The sequence below is a fragment of the Ursus americanus genome, chromosome 9 (assembly GCF_024610735.1).
Source record: "Ursus americanus isolate L20-20 chromosome 9, mUrsAme1.1.p, whole genome shotgun sequence".
NCBI classification, from domain to species: domain Eukaryota; kingdom Metazoa; phylum Chordata; class Mammalia; order Carnivora; family Ursidae; genus Ursus; species Ursus americanus.
The window spans coordinates 60,391,518-60,407,193 of record NC_142135.1 but is presented as its reverse complement, the minus strand read 5'-3'; the positions used below and the strand labels follow the sequence as shown (position 1 = coordinate 60,407,193).

The following is a 15,676-nucleotide window of genomic DNA, read 5'->3' as shown; positions in this document are numbered from 1 at the left end:
CTCAGGGCGTGATCCCGGCGTGATGGGATCGAACCCCACATCAGGCTCCTCCGCTGGGAGCCTGCTTCTTCCTCTCCCACTCCCCCTGCTTGTGTTCCCTCTCTCGCTGGCTGTCTCTATCTCTGTCAAATAAATAAATAAAATCTTAAAAAAAAAAAAAAAGAAAAGAAAATCATAAGGAAGAGAAAATATGTTTACAATATTGGTCTGTTTATCCAAAAAAAAAAAAAAAATCTGCCTGTAAGTGAACCCGTGCAGTTCCAGCCTGTCTCATTCCAAGGTCAACTGTAGTTGTTAGAGTTCTGCGCTAGGAGATTTAGACCAGGATTTGTTTCTCTTTCAGTATCGATCGACTCCTTATCCCAACTTTTCTCTATCCCTAGGGCTGATTCTTTGCTTCAAACTGAATGGGGTGCTTGAGGCAGGCTCTTTGTAACAAAATGAATGGGATAAATACCCCCCCCTTTTTTTTTTAAAGATTTTATTTATTTATTTGACAGAGAGAGAGACAGCCAGCGAGAGAGGGAACACAAGCAGGGGGAGTGGGAGAGGAAGAAGCAGGCTCATAGCAGAGGAGCCTGATGTGGGGCTCGATCCCAGGACTCTGGCATCACGCCCTGAACCGAAGGCAGCCAGTTAATGACTGAGCCACCCAGGCGCGCCTAAATAACCCCCTTCTAACTCTGCATTTCTTTAATCAGACAACTTGCTTCCAGTATAACTGTGAAGACCTCCATTTTTCCTACAGTAGTTGAGGAGGCTTTCAAAACTGGAGTTTCCTGGTGGTAGCTATCCTTGGGGACGTGAATATTGAATGTTGTTGTGTAAGGGGATCTTAGTGATGGTCTCTCTCTGACACCATCCTTTCCCCACCTGGGGGGCCAGGAGACATTCCCACGTATGCTTGTCTATGGCTCAGCTTCAAACTACTGCTTGCATTCAAATTAAGAGTTTAGAAGATAATTACGTTCCCTTTGCTATTTCTAATGGGTTTAAAAAAATAGGCAAGCATATAAACCTATTTCTACTGTTTTGGGTTTGTTTGTTTTTGCAGGTGCTTTATTCTTCCGAATGATACAATCCACTGTGAGAGAGAACTGTATCAATCGGCCAGAGCCTGGAAGGACCACAAAGCATACATTGATAAAGAGGTTAGCCATGGCTGTGGGATTGGAAGGTGTATTCCGAATGCAAACTCAGCTCGCCAGCCCCTCAGTGACTGGTGGGGCTCGCTGTGTGTCCACTTCATTTTTTTCTTACAATGACAATTACGTAAAACGTAGTGTACATAGCAAGGTATTTACCTTTCCCTGGGGATGTAGTGATCATCCTGCCTGAAAGCAAAATAGGGTGTGATAAAATAGCAGGCATTGGCTCGATGACCTGTTGAAATCTCCGGGAGGAAGTGATCCCATCATAAGTGAGGCACCTGTTAACGTGTATCGACAGTCCACCAGCAGGAACATCGCGGTAGCCACACTCTGTGCCCAGTTTGTTTCCAAGTTAATGACCATCTCAGCGGAATAGCTGGGATTACGGAGCACAGCAAATAAGGTGAAAAGAGGGGCACTCGGCATAGGAAATTCTGATCTTCAGATGTCATTGTTCAAATATGTGTCTTCCAGATTGAAGCCTTGCAAGACAAAATTAAGAATTTAAGAGAAGTGAGAGGACACCTAAAAAAGAGAAAGCCGGAGGAGTGTGCCTGTAGTAAACAGAGGTGAGTGTGAGGCTGCCTCGCGCTCTCGTGTCCAAACTCGTGTTTCCACAAGCTCCGGGGATAAGCGCTGGGCTTGTTTCTCTCTTATACCAAGAGAAAGCTTAGTAAATTAAATTTGTTATCATATACTGCAATGACCTAAACTCTTTAGGTCAAATGAAATATGTCATAAACCTAAGCCGAAGGTAAAAAAGCCCCATTAAGCTAAGACAGTTAAAGTAACCAGTTTCATTCTATTCTGCTTTCTGTTTATAAAATGAATTGTCGGGGCGCCTGGGTGGCTCAGTCGGTGAAGCGTCTGCCTTCGGCTCAGGTCATGATCCCGGGGTTCCAGGACTGAGCCCCACATCAGGCTCCTTCCTCCGTGGGGAGTCTCCTTCTCCCTCTGCCCCTCCCTCCCGCTCTGCTCTCTCTCATGATCTCTCTCAAATAAATATATAAAATCTTTAAAAATAAAATAAAATGAACAGTCTGATTGAATGTGAGACTACAGAGACTAGCTTTTCAATCTTCTTGCCCATAGCTATTATAATAAAGAGAAAGGTGTAAAAAAGCAAGAGAAGGTGAAGAGCCACCTCCACCCATTCAAGTAAGTGAGTCTCTGTTTTCCACGTTTGCTGGGAGTGGAGGACTGTCCACGGGGCACTTCTGAGACATAGAAGGGAGCCCTGTGTGCCACGTGGTGCTGCTTCCAAGCAGGCAGATCCACCCAGGCGGGCACAGAGCTCAAGAAGTTGAAAACGAAGCCCATACCTTGCCAAGAGAACGGGCATGCTTTTGGAATCCTTTCAGGGGGAGCCACGAGGAGTTCTGCTCTAATTCTCTATGTGTTTTCTGTTCATGTGTGGGATGGTAACTGGATTTTATTCTATGCACTGCTTTCTGTGGACAGTGATTGGGAAATGGGGCCGTCTTGATAAGGTTGGTGTGTTCCATAGAACAGTCTGCAACTGTGCTGAGTTCTGAAAGTTGGGAGAAATGTACATATTTTTAAAATAACAGTAAAATTTGCATGTGGACCGGATTTAGTATTGAGCCTCAACAAAAGTTGAGCCCTTTGTGGAAAAAAACAAAATCATAACAAAAGGAAATTCTTTCCAAGTCATCTAATATCCCGCTAACCATTGACTTTATGGCTGATGAGTACCGAGTCGCCAGGGAGTTAAGCCATTTGTCCAAATGCTGCTGTGGCTGGCGGGATCCATGGATTCACGTTGACATTCATTTCCACCAGTGTTTCCATGTACATAAGGAAGATCCTTTCAGGCTCAGTAAAATTCTAAGAGAGTTGTCACTTCATGAGTTTGTCTTCACTCCTGCTGATTATATAGTTCAAGGCCCTCTGTGAAAGATAAAACTCATCTCTTATGGTGTGTCTGCCTTCTTGTGCGAGATTCGTGACAACGGTGGTATTTTTCACGGGGAAAGTGCTCCCTGATCGTGACCGCGTCCCTCTGTCGGGACAGGGAAAGTGCTCAAGAAGTAGACAGCAAGCTGCAGCTCTTCAAGGAGAACCGGAGGAGGAGGAAGGAGAGGAAGGAGAAGAAGCGCCAGAGGAAGGGCGAGGAATGCAGCCTCCCTGGCCTCACCTGCTTCACCCACGACAACAACCACTGGCAGACGGCCCCGTTCTGGAACCGTAAGTATTGTGTGGTTTGGGTTTAGGTGTCTTTGGTTTTTTTTTTTTTTAAGAAATATTTTTCCCAGTTTTGTGGTGCCTGGGTGGCACAGTGGGTTAAGCGTCGACTCTTGGTTTCAGCTCAGATCATGATCCCAGGGTCATGAGATCGAGCCCCGCATTGAGCTCCTCACTCAGCGCAGAGTCGGCTTGAGAGTCTCTCTCCCCCTCTCCCTCTGCCCCTCCCCCCTTGCTCTCTCTAAATAGATAAAGAAATAAAATCTTTAATAAAAAAATATTTTCCCAGCTTTATTGAGTTATAATTGACACACAGCACTATATAAGTTTAAGGTGTACAGCATAATGACCTGACTTCTGTGTATTGTGACATGATGACCACGGTGAGTTCAGTGAACAACGTGTCACCTCATCTGAGTTGCTGCTAACCACTGCCGTGCGGGGAGACGGTGACTCACACTACAGTTACTGAGACTAGGGCTCCAGCAGCCTGAAACCAGGGATCGAGAGTGATTCAAGAGGAGGGCATCATGTTATTTTCTCTACTGGCGACTAGAATGGTTTTGTCAAAAGTTACCATTTTTTTTGGAAATTTGTTTTCGTATTTTATTTGAAAATGCCAAGGTCACCCTAGGTGTTTCTCCTGATGGTGTTATTTCACATACTGCCCAGCTCCTGGCAGAGTTCCTACCCAGTAAGACTGGATTTAGTTATATCTCTAACTAAATAGCTAAATAAATGGAAGAACAATCTTGGCTCGAATAGATTTTGTTTCTACTTTACTTCATGTCATGCTCTAAGTATAATGAAAGGAAGTGAAAACCCCTTCGATGCAGGGGCTGTATTCTAATTCTCAGTCCCTTTGGTCTCTAGCACCGTGCTCACGGAAGAATAGGGACCTTACAAAATAGACAGTTTTACATGGAATTGCTGATGATACAGAATAATAACAATTGTGCGGGGGTTTTCGTTGTTGGTTTTTTTTGGAGAGAGAGCACGTGCGCCATGGGGAGGAGGAGGAGAGAGGGAGAGAGAATCTTAAGCAGGCTCCACACTGCAGAGCCCAGAGCGGGGCTTGATCTCATGACCCTGAGATCATGACCTGAGCTGAAATCAAGAGCTAGACACTTCACTGACTGAGCCACCCAGGCACCCCAGTGATTGTACACTTTTAAAATTCATACCTACATGTGCTTTCGTGGCCAATGCACAGTATTCACCGAGGCCATCTAGAAATAGTGCCCTAAATTTTTGTGGCACATCATCTGATTGAAGGCTTACATCCCAGGGAGTAGCTAAAACTGCAGATCTTCTCATTGAAAAGATCCCAAGGGACCACCTGGGTCAGTGTTTCTCAAAGTGGGATTTGGAGACTCCAGGAACCCAGACCATTCTTGAGGGTTTCGGGCCTATCTCTGAGGATCTTTGTTTTATCTTTCCACTTTGATGCTTTTTAATTTCAGTGTCCAAGTTTGCATCTTCATTCCCAGCCACATGGAAACCAAGTGAACTCTTAAACTCATAGCATTTAACTTTTTTTTTAAGATTTTATTTATTTGAGAGAGACAGACAGACAGACAGAGATAGCGATAGATATCGGGAGATAGCGATAGATAGGGAGGAGAGGGAGAAGCAGGCTTCCCGCTGAGCAGGGAGCCCGATGTGGGGCTCAATCCCAGGACCCCAGGATCATGACCTAAGCTAAAGGCAGACATTTAACCAACTGAGCCACCCAGGCACCCTCATAGCGTTTAACTTTTAATCTCATTCTCTAAACTGGGGCGTGAGGCTCTCTGAGGGTCATTCCAGTTGCGGGCATCCGTTCTCCCCAAGTTCTGGGCTGGGGCACAGGAGACACAGCAGTCTGAAAAATCGTTTCTGCAGGGCAAGGATGAATAGATGGAGCAATGCGGATCTTTAGGGCAGTGAAACTACTTTGTATGACGCCATACTGGTGGATGCATGTCATTATATGCTTGTCAAAGCCCGTACAACACACAGTGCCAAGAGTCAACCCTAATGTAGGCTCTGGACGTCGGGTGACGATGTGTCAATGTAGGATCATCAGCTGTCTCAGATGTGCCACTGTCGTGGGGGACGTTGGTAGTGGGGAAGGTTGGGCATCTATGGAGATGGGGGCAGTCTCTAGAATTCTCCGTGCCTTCTGCTCAGTTATGCTGTGAACTGTTTTATGCTCTAAACAGTCTGTTGAAATAATCTTTGAAAAAAAGTCATGTCTCATTCATTGTTTAAAACATCTTTTTCAGCTTAAGCGGACAATGTGTTTAATACTGGGTAGGGGGTTAAGTAGCATGGAGTGGTTAAGAGCATACCCTCTAGGGGCACCTGGGTGGCTCAGTTGGTTAAGAATCTACGTTCAGCTCAGGTAGGATCGAGTCCCACGTCAGGTTCCCTGTTCAGGCGGGAAGTCTGCGTCCCCCTCTCCCTCTCCCTCTGCTCTTCCCCGCTTACGTTCTCTCTCTCTCTCACTCATTTTCTCTCTCAAATAAGTAAATAAAATCTTAAAAAAAAAAAAAAGAGTACACCCTCAAGCCAAACCCCTAATGCTGCCACTTGTCAGCTGTGTGACCTTGGATAAATTACTTAACTTCTCTGTGCCTCATTTTTCCCATCTGTAAAATGGAATAACATAATCCCTGTCTCCTAAGGTTCTCTTAAGGATTAAATGAGTTAATACATGCAAATTACATAATGGACATTGAATGCTCATTAAGTGTACCTATCCCAATTGTCTCAAAAATATTTGCTAGACAGCACATTTTTAAAATTCAATTATCATTGCAGGAACGGTCAGCAAATTTGGAAACTGCCTTTCTATACAAGAAGCCTGGGTAGTTTTGTTTTAATTTGACATCTGTTTTATATACTTTCCACCCGTTAACCAATGAACCTCTGCATGGTACAAACCATGTTCACGGTCATGTCCCATTTGATGTTAAAACATTGTTTGGGTGCCTGGGTGGTGCAGTTAAGCATCCTAGTCTTGGTTTCGGCTCAGGTCACGATCTCGGGGTTGTGAGATTGAGCCCCGCATCAGGGTCTGCACTCAGCTGGGAGTCTGCTTGAGATTCTCTCTCCCTCTGCCCCTCCCCCCCATGCACGCGCACCCACCCACTCTCTCTCTCAAACAAACAAATCTTTAAAAAAAAAAAAAACTTTGTCTACGTAATCACAAATAATGCCCTCTTTCTGCACACCATCTGTGAGGTGCGGCCATGACACAGAGAGCAAGCAAGGGCACCAGGTCCAACTCTATTAGGTAACTATTTTTTTTTTCCTTTTTTAAGAAAAGGTAAAAATAACCAGAAATACAAGTTCTGATCATTTTCTTCCCGTTCTCCAGTCACTTGCCCTATTTCAGACACCACGGCCTGACGGTGAGGGGCAAACTAATGTGCCTCAAACTTCACCTTGGCCTCCGGCCTGCGTTCCCGATCGTAGATTGCCACTGGTTTTCCCATTTTCCACCTGTTCCCACAGCAAATTGTTTAGAGAGGGGAGAAATATAAATTTTTAAACATTTCACCATATAGTAGTTACAAGACAGAGAATGTGCCCCTTACAGTAGAAAGATAAGGAAATGGTAGAATGGCTAGCCTGCCTCCGTTTTTTGTTTTTTTTCATTCTTTTCATTCTGTTGTTCTTTTTTTTACCCGCAGTGGGGTCTTTCTGTGCCTGCACAAGTTCTAACAACAACACCTACTGGTGTTTGCGGACAGTCAACGAGACGCATAATTTTCTCTTCTGTGAGTTCGCCACTGGCTTTCTGGAGTATTTTGATATGAATACAGATCCTTATCAGGTAAGTCGATGTGCTTTCGTGGGATGAATGTTGTTAAGCATAAACCAACCACAACCTGAGCTTACCTCTCTCGTCCCGGCCCCTTCGCCCGCAGCTCACAAACACAGTGCACACGGTGGAACGGGGCATTTTGAATCAGCTGCACGTGCAACTCATGGAGCTCAGGAGCTGTCAAGGGTACAAGCAGTGCAACCCAAGACCGAAGGGCCTGGAAGTTGGTAAGGGGGGGGAAGGGGTTTTTCCTGTATTTCCCGGGAAATTCTTTGTGTTGTCGAGTTTTCCACCTATGAAACGTCTCTAGGCGTAGACGTACAGAGTGTGGTGTACTTACAGGCGAGACTTTCCAGGCGATTCCAAACACGTGTTCTCTAAGCTTACCTCTGGGAGCATTACTGAAAAGTCTAACGTGCCCAAAGATTTGGTGAGCGTTTCATTCCAGTTTCTCCCACACGTCCGTTGTACTAGTAACCCTTCCTGAATGAAGCATCCCCTGGCAGGCGGGATGAAAGCACAGGGGATTTATTTGTTCTTGCTGTCAACAGGCATAATAGAGACTCTAGGTAAACCAGGATATCCTCAAATTTTTAGGTGCATTTGGACGGAAACACGCAATGCCCTGTTTCTGCTTATCACACAGTTGGAAGCTGCCGCAGGGGGATTCCTGCCCGGGACACAGGGAATTTAATTTCTTTTCCCAGGATTTCCCCTCTGAAACTAGAGATACTTGAGTAATGCAGTGTCTTGGGCTCTAACAGCGATAGAGGGCCCATAGGGAATCTGCCAGATGTTCCCTCCCAGGGCTGCCTTGTTAAACTAACTTATCTCTCCTTTGGTTCATAGGGCGACAGTTCTTTTCAGTCTGTTCCTGCCCTTTCCTAGTTGATGAGAATACGGATTTTCTCATAATTCCAGTAGAACTGTAAATTCCAGCGGTCCACAGAAGAAAGGAGAAAGAGCTGGCAAGGGCAAGGGCATGGGCGTCCACACAGCCTGCCAACTCCAAAAGGGCAAAGAGCAGGACCCCCCGGCAGTGGGGAGCACCCTGCAAGAACCCTTTGTGTGCAGCTGGGATTTCTCAGCATCCTTAACAGCCAGTGTCTCTAGGTCCCTGGCAGAGCCAGCATCACCAGCACTGAAAGTAGGCCTCTTCCTGGCTCGTGTGACTGGAAGGGGGGTGCTCATCCCCAGAGGATCGATGTCCGCCACCCGTCATTTCTACCATTGTAGGGTCCTGAGGCTTTCGAGCTGCAAAGGTCCCATGAGAAATTATAAACCCTGTGAGAGAAGTCACCTCACAGCTCTCAGCCAACACTCCTCAGTTAACACCTTACTCAGATGAATGGCCAGCAGAGAAGTCCAGTCCTGACTTGCAAGAGAGGTCTTTTGGTCACGACTCAACTCAGCTCAAATCTTTTCAGATATCCTGCTTCTCTGTTTGAGCTTTTCCTCAAATCTTAGCCAAAAGGCAGGGAGTGGGGGAGCCCAATAAGGCCTAGAAATTATGAGAAGCACTAGAAATATCACACTCAGACATTTCTCCCCCAAAAGACCTCGCTCTCTTACAGGTGATCACGTAACTCCCAGAGAAGTCTGACAGTCTCTTGACGGGATGACCCACCAGGGGCAGCGGTGATTGCTGTTCCGCCCACAGTTGTCCTCCCCACCTTCTAGACGATTCCTCAGGGAGATGATCATTGGCCCCTTTTTTTTTTTCAAGTGTTTTGCCTCAAAATAACCAACATTGTACTGAGACTGACTGGAAGGACTTCTCTTCCTGCCGTTAAATGGGCTCTCCTCCTTCCCCATTGCACTCATGTTTCATATGAACTGCTCTGCGCTTTATCTCAAACCTTTTTATTTATAGCTTTCAATCCTCATTTTGAACCTGTCTACTAGGAAAGCTCTGTGGGGCTCCAGCACAGTCTGTATTTAACACAATCTGTTTCTTTCTAGGATTTAGATGTTGTGTGTGGAAAACTGCGTAGTGAATGGTTTTATGAGTTCTCAAGCTAACATAAATTACTCTTGTATTTTCCTATATCAGGAAATAAAGACGGAGGAAGCTATGACCTACACAGGTATTCGCACTTTTTTTATTCTCCCCCCGCAGCTTCATTTCCCAATAATTGCATGACCCAGCCATTTCAACTAATTTCCATTTATCACCGTGTTGCACAGAGCGTGGTGCGGGTGCATGTGTGTGCTAACAGCGTTCTCCACCAGATTCTGTCATTGGGCGCGGATCTGTCATTTTGCTTTTAATCAGCTGCCTGTCACCGCAGGATGTCTCTCAGAGCATTTACCCCATGTGTGTTTGCTCATTAGGTGATGCTTTAAAGCATGGAATGATGTGAAAGGGGGAAAAAAAACCAGAATGACCTTTGGGAGCCCTGGGGAGAGGTTGGGAGAATGATTTCCTTTGTGGTGCTTACACGTTGGTTTGCTGGAGAGGCTTCATGGAAGCCAGTTCCAGACGTTGATGAAATATAACGTCGAAGCCCCAAAAGGAGTGGTGGGAAGTTCAAGAGCATTCGGAAGCTGAAGGTGGAGGAGCTAGAAGCGCTTCCTTGTGAAGAGCCCGTAATTAGCTTGGGTGGTGAGCGGCAGCAGTGACACGAGTCAGAAGGCTCTGCAGGGTGGTGGTGAGTGAGGACAAGGGACAGAGAGGCCTCTGCGGTAGCCCAGAGACGATACCCCCCACACCCAAACTTCATAAAGGGGCCTCAGCCCCGCCGTCTTCTTCCCTCCGACCCCCCCCCACCCCTCCGGGCTCATCGTGTTCTCGAGGGGCACCCGCACACCTGGCCTCGTCAGCCCTTGGTAATTTCCCACTCTGAGCCTAGAGCTCGTGGGTTTGTCAGAAACAGGCCGTGTGGGGCAGGAGGGGCCTGACCTCACCACCTCTACAGCGGGGAAACTGAGGCACGATGTGTCGGCACCCTGGCTGATGAATCCGTCAAAGGAACATGGGCTTCCTTGGTGCCATGCCAGGGCACCCTGTCTGCCCCGCCGCCTCCCCTCCAGCCTCCTGAGCTCTGGTCTCAGAGTCCCCCTTTTCCAGGGCGGCTCACGGGTCTGACCGGAAGCTAAACAACAGGCAAGGGGAGGGGGGAGGGGGGAGAGGTGAACAACTAACGGATCAAGGAGAGCTGGGCTTTTGAGGAGCCTTAATAACCGTGTGTGTCTCTCTTCTTTTTCTCTTCTCTCCTGTGTTCTTTCCCTTCCTGGCTCTGCCCCCGCCCCGACCCCACATCACCCCCAGCACACGTAGGACAGAGCAGAAGAACCCGCTCTTAAGCTGGTCTCCCCCGGGATATGGGCTGACGAGGTAATCCCTGCACGCAGGCGCTCTTGCACCTGCTTCCCAGGGGCCACATAAAGACATTGCCGAGTGTGACGCTTGAAACGGACCTAACACTAAATACTGACTTAGTTATTTTATGAGGCACTCAACTCTACAGCGAAGGGCTTTGCAGTCAGCTTTCTTCTGGTGCCTGTGCAGAAGGCGGTGCAAGGATCTGAGCAGGCTATGTAGCACACGCCGGGTCGAGCCGAGTCTGGAGCTCTTCTCCACCCAGTCGTCCCCGGACAACTGGCACATGAGGGGTGTTGACCTGCACTCGGTCCTAAGTGGCAAATGTCCGGGACTCTTCCCTCTCCCTTCCCTGCCGCCACCACTAAATCCATCACCTGTCAGGTCCTTGGTCACAGCCTTGGGGACTTGTTGTCGATGGGGTCGCCTGTCTGAGAATGTGGCAGGTGACAGAGTGTTACCTGTTGCCTTCCCAGCCCCCCCCCCCGAATTCCTTACCAAGGACGAATCTAGGATACTCTAGAACTCAGAATGACTGGCATTTTGGGGCCCCACCTTTCCGCAAGGCGGGGGGCAAGCTGGCTTTCAGCGGATAGCCACGAGGCAGGCAGGAGATCACGAAACGGGGCCACTGAGAGAGCGTCTGCCCGTCACAGCTGGGGACCGTCTGGACACCCAAAAGCAGCGTTCGACGTGCCCTCACCTGCTCGCGGTGTCCTGTTGGACTGAAAGGGAACAGATGCCAGACCAGCCACCGTCTGCGTGGAACTGGCCGAAGAGCCTGTCTCCAGACGGCGTCTGTGGGTGCGCGGCCCTCCCTCGACGGCACTCCTGACAGGCTTCTTCAGAAGCCGGCATCCTTCAAGAAGATTCTGACTTTTTTTTAATTTTTTTTAGAAAACTAATTAAATGCACTTTTAATCATAAAATTTCATTATAAAAGACTTTGAGAAAACTGGTTAACGAGCACACCCGAAGAATTTGAAATTTGAGAATTCAACAGAGTATTTCAGAAACATTCACCTTGCACAAGATTGACTAGCTAATAGCTTTAACTGCCTTCAACTTTGTGGATTTTGAAAAAATTAATCTTTAGATCTGTTTAAATGGCCTTCAAAAAGCAAGTCTGTTCCTTGTTCAACTTGGTTATTTATTCTATTTACTGGTGGCTGTGGCATGTGCCTGAGGCGAGGCCCCCCTGCCAGGCTCCGCTGACTCACCGGTCATTTTCCAGTTAGGACAAGTTCAGAGTAAGGGCATTGCTCCGAAAGTCTCCCCATGACTCAGGAGATCATTTTTGGCTCCAGTTGAAAGCAGTCATTGCCCTGTTGCAAAATAGAATGGGATCAACAGGTTGAGGGGGTGTTTCTGTTCCCCGTTGCTTAGGAAAGCTAACGCCGCTGCCCTTTGATGTCCAGGAAATGCTCCTGGCAGGTGTGTGTCCTGGGGCTGCGTGGGGCGGACAGAGGGTTCTGGGCGGCCTCAGGCTCACAGGGCTGCTCCCTGGCCCCGGGGCGCCTCAGCCTGGAGACTAGCAGGCCACGTTGTGTTCCACCCTCAGCAGCCGCGCTTCTGCGCCCCTTGCTTTTGCGGGTTTGGGTTCATCCCCCCCAGAACAACAGCTCATGCCTGCAGACGGGTGTCGTGAGCTAGCTCTGTGCCGGGGCCTGATTCGTATGGGGCAGCCAGGCTGCCTCGGGTTCAAGTCCTGCCTTGCTGGTAAGAAGCTGGGAACGGAGCCGGGCACACATCCAGCCCCAGTAACGACGCGTATTATTAGTAAGGTGTACACGGGATGCGAAACATGAACATGAACGAGACAGTACTTGAAAGGGAATAGCGACATCGTAATGCCAAAGAAGGTTCCTAGGTCTCATAGAGACACAAAAAGAGAGATTCATCAGCTCCACCGCCATCTCCGTCATCACTCTATGGTAATCCTGAGTTCCGTCTCTTTTCTGAAGCGCGGGGACTTCTTGAAGGAGAGAACCCGACCTGCACTGCCCTGCTCTGTGTTGCTTTAATGAAGTGCCACCTGCTTCTCTTCTCTCTGTCACATCTCACGACTCCGCTTTATTTATTTTTCTCTGCATATTTCTTTCCAGTTCTTTTGAAAAATAATTGACACGCATCGCTGTCTAAGCCCATTTTATTTGTAAGCTGCCTTGCTAGCTCTGTTGGACTTTTCTGTTTAAGATGCTTGACCAAGAGTTGGGTCAAGGTCAGGGCTTGGGGTGAAAGGGACCAGCCTCCTCAGGTAGTGGAGGACTGGGGGTCAGAGTTGTTAGGACATGGGTCAGAGGCAGGGCTCCTGTGTGGGATGCCGGCGCTGAAATCCAGCCAAAGCTCTGCTAGACACGCCATGCCAACCAGTGGGTAAGTTTCTCTTCACACAACAGTGGCCACTCAGGTCAGGATCGGGGCAGGGAGAAGTCAGGATTCATCTAAGTTCCCAAAGAGTGTTCAAAATTTTGTTTTACTTTTCCAATAGTGATTCTGCTCCCAGTGCCTTGTTTCTTTTAACTTTCCCAAGATTATATAGCTGATAAATGATGGAGTCTGGGGCTAGCATGCGCTTTTAATCTCCATACTGTGCTGATTCTCTCGAACAATTTATTTAACCTTTTAACTTCATTTTCTCATCTGTAAAAGGTGAGTATATACATATACATAATAATACGTAAGGATTACATGAGCCGATATCCAAAAAGTGCTTAGCACAAGTAAGCCCTGAATGTATATTAGTTTAGGAACAATGTTGGATAATAAAGTTGAATAGTGAGAGAAATATCAAAGAGCCTTGAGTTTTGAAGGACATTTACCGTCACATTAATGGGTAATAGAATTAGAGGGTTTTTAAAAATAATGAAGTGTTAAGAAGGAGGGAAAATTATGTGCATGTGCCCCAATGAGCAGGTATGTGCTTTTAATCAGCCATTGACTATACAAAGTTATTCATCTATACATAAATGACATAACTTACTATTTATAATTCTATTCTGCCTTCTTAGTTGAACGTTCATAGTCTTGTATTTGTAAAATAAACAGGTGTTCTGCAATTCATCAGTGAAATTAGTGCACTAGAAATCTTCTATGCATAACAAATAAAAAGGATTTCTGCTTGATTGGCTTTTAGTTATTTTGCAGGACACCAAATTCAGAGCCTCTGAAATTCCAAAACCCAAAGCAAATTCCATTTCCATCTAAAACATGCTGTGTTTCAAGCAGCATGAATGTCATGCACAAAGCACACGCTTTGGTCCCAAATATAGGAAACCTTGTGCCTTCAGAAAAACATTCAAAGAGCACACAAAAAAACAGGGAAGGGCTTTGGAGAAAGGATTGGGTATGTTAGTGCAGATACTCTGCTCAGGCTCTCTCAGTTTTGAAAATCTAATGAATGCCCTCAGAACTGAAACGTGGGAGGGGACTAGCCGTATCAGTGAAAACATCCCTCCAGTTAGCAACAAGCACAAAATTACAATGCTTATGAATTTCTGATTGACCTCTTACTTGCCCCTTGAAATTCTAGACACCTAGCCTGGTGAAAGTCAGAGTTTGCTGTTGAGCACAAGTACCCAGAATCATCTAGACGTGGGTGCTGTAATGGAGGGGCTACCGTGGTGCTGAGGAGGGTCAGGAAAGCCTTTATGGAGGGAATAATGCTCAAGTTTCATTTTGAAGGCTGAGCCCTGAACTCAGATGCCGAGGCAGGGAAGCACATTCTAGCAATAAATACCAGTAGTGAGGAGGGAGAGAGCCTGGCACTTTCAGGAAACGACATTGTTTTGGCGAGGCTACGGCAGAGGCCATGTGGGGAGTAGGAACAGAGCAGGCTCAAGAAGTCGGTAGGAATCAGGCAGTCCCTGTAGAAGCTATTCTTTCTGCTTTGTGGGACACCAGTAGGCCTTGTTGATTATAACACCGCTCCGGAAGAGTTACAGTTCCACGCATACGAGATCTCTGCTACCCATGCCTGCAGGGGGACATAATTACTGGTCATGATCTCTGCTACCCATGCATACAGTGGGACATAATTACTGGTTGTGTTTTTAAAGTTTGGTTTTGTTTTTTCGTTTTTTTGAGAGAGAGAGCACAGGGGGAGAGGGAGGTGGAGAGAGAGAATCTCAAACAGATTCCCTACTGAGCACAGAGCCTGATGCGGGGCTGGATCTCATGACCCTGAGATCATGACCTGAACCTGAAGCCAGAGTCTAAAGCTTAACGGACCAAGCCACCCTGGCATCAATAAGTGTGTGGTCATGTGTTTTTTTTTTTTTTTAAAGATTTTATTTATTTATTCGACAGAGATAGAGACAGCCAGCGAGAGAGGGAACACAAGCAGGGGGAGTGGGAGAGGAAGAAGCAGGCTCATAGCAGAGGAGCCTGATGTGGGGCTCGATCCCATAACGCCAGGATCACGCCCTGAGCCGAAGGCAGACGCTTAACCGCTGTGCCACCCAGGCGCCCCCATGTTTTTAAAAGTAAATAAGTGCTGTCCAGAAAGAAATGCGACTCAGCTGGAGACCTGCGTGTGCTTTTGAATTTCTCTTCGGGGTTCTACAACCTTTGTATTTCCCAGATTGGATGAGAATTACCTGGAACTTGAAATCATCTGCATTTACTCCGAAAATCCACTTTTCATAACAAACCTATTCATACGTTTGCTCCCTGAATAAAGAACTTCAGAATGGCCCAAGAAAGAGGGCTCCTTTTGTGAGATGAGGACTGGCAGAAATCAGGATGGAAATGTGGACAATTTAGTTCTAATATCTAACAAGGATTTTGACTTAATATTTTGATACAATGTTACATTTACAGAAAACTTGCAAGGACACTTCCAAGAAATTTTACCCCATTTGCTTTATTGTTTTCTCTTGTTCTCTTGCTTTATCCACATACACACACACACTTCTTTTTTTTCCCCTGAATCATTTGTAATTTGCAGACATGATAGATCTTTCTATATAAGAGCATTAGTTAGTACGTATTTCCCAAAAACAAAAACATTCTTATCTAACTGTTCTACATTTATCAAAATCAGGCAATTTAACACTGGTACAGTCTATTATCTGATCCACAGTCCATATTCAATTGTTGCCAATTGTCCCAATAATATCATATTTATGGTTTGGGGAGGATTTTGTTTTTCTGGTTGGGGATTCTGGTTCCAGAATCACACAT

The 15,676-nt window shown here is 46.6% G+C and overlaps 1 protein-coding gene across 5 annotated transcripts in view; it reads left to right on the top strand.

Moving 5' to 3' along the window:
* The window catches only part of SULF1 (sulfatase 1), a 167,644-nt gene that overhangs the window by 147,676 nt on the left and 4,292 nt on the right, over nt 1-15,676 (top strand). For 3 of the 5 annotated variants that reach the window (XM_045810133.2, XM_045810132.2, XM_045810136.2), the window contains 8 exons: nt 1,055-1,151; nt 1,626-1,720; nt 2,244-2,309; nt 3,187-3,359; nt 7,037-7,179; nt 7,274-7,397; nt 9,224-9,257; nt 10,442-10,507. In XM_045810133.2, the coding sequence (XP_045666089.1) occupies nt 1,055-1,151; nt 1,626-1,720; nt 2,244-2,309; nt 3,187-3,359; nt 7,037-7,179; nt 7,274-7,397; nt 9,224-9,257; nt 10,442-10,507 (798 nt within the window). The remainder of the gene's footprint in view (nt 1-1,054; nt 1,152-1,625; nt 1,721-2,243; nt 2,310-3,186; nt 3,360-7,036; nt 7,180-7,273; nt 7,398-9,223; nt 9,258-10,441; nt 10,508-15,676) is intronic. The other 2 variants (XM_045810135.2, XM_045810134.2) reach the window with 2 other exon arrangements.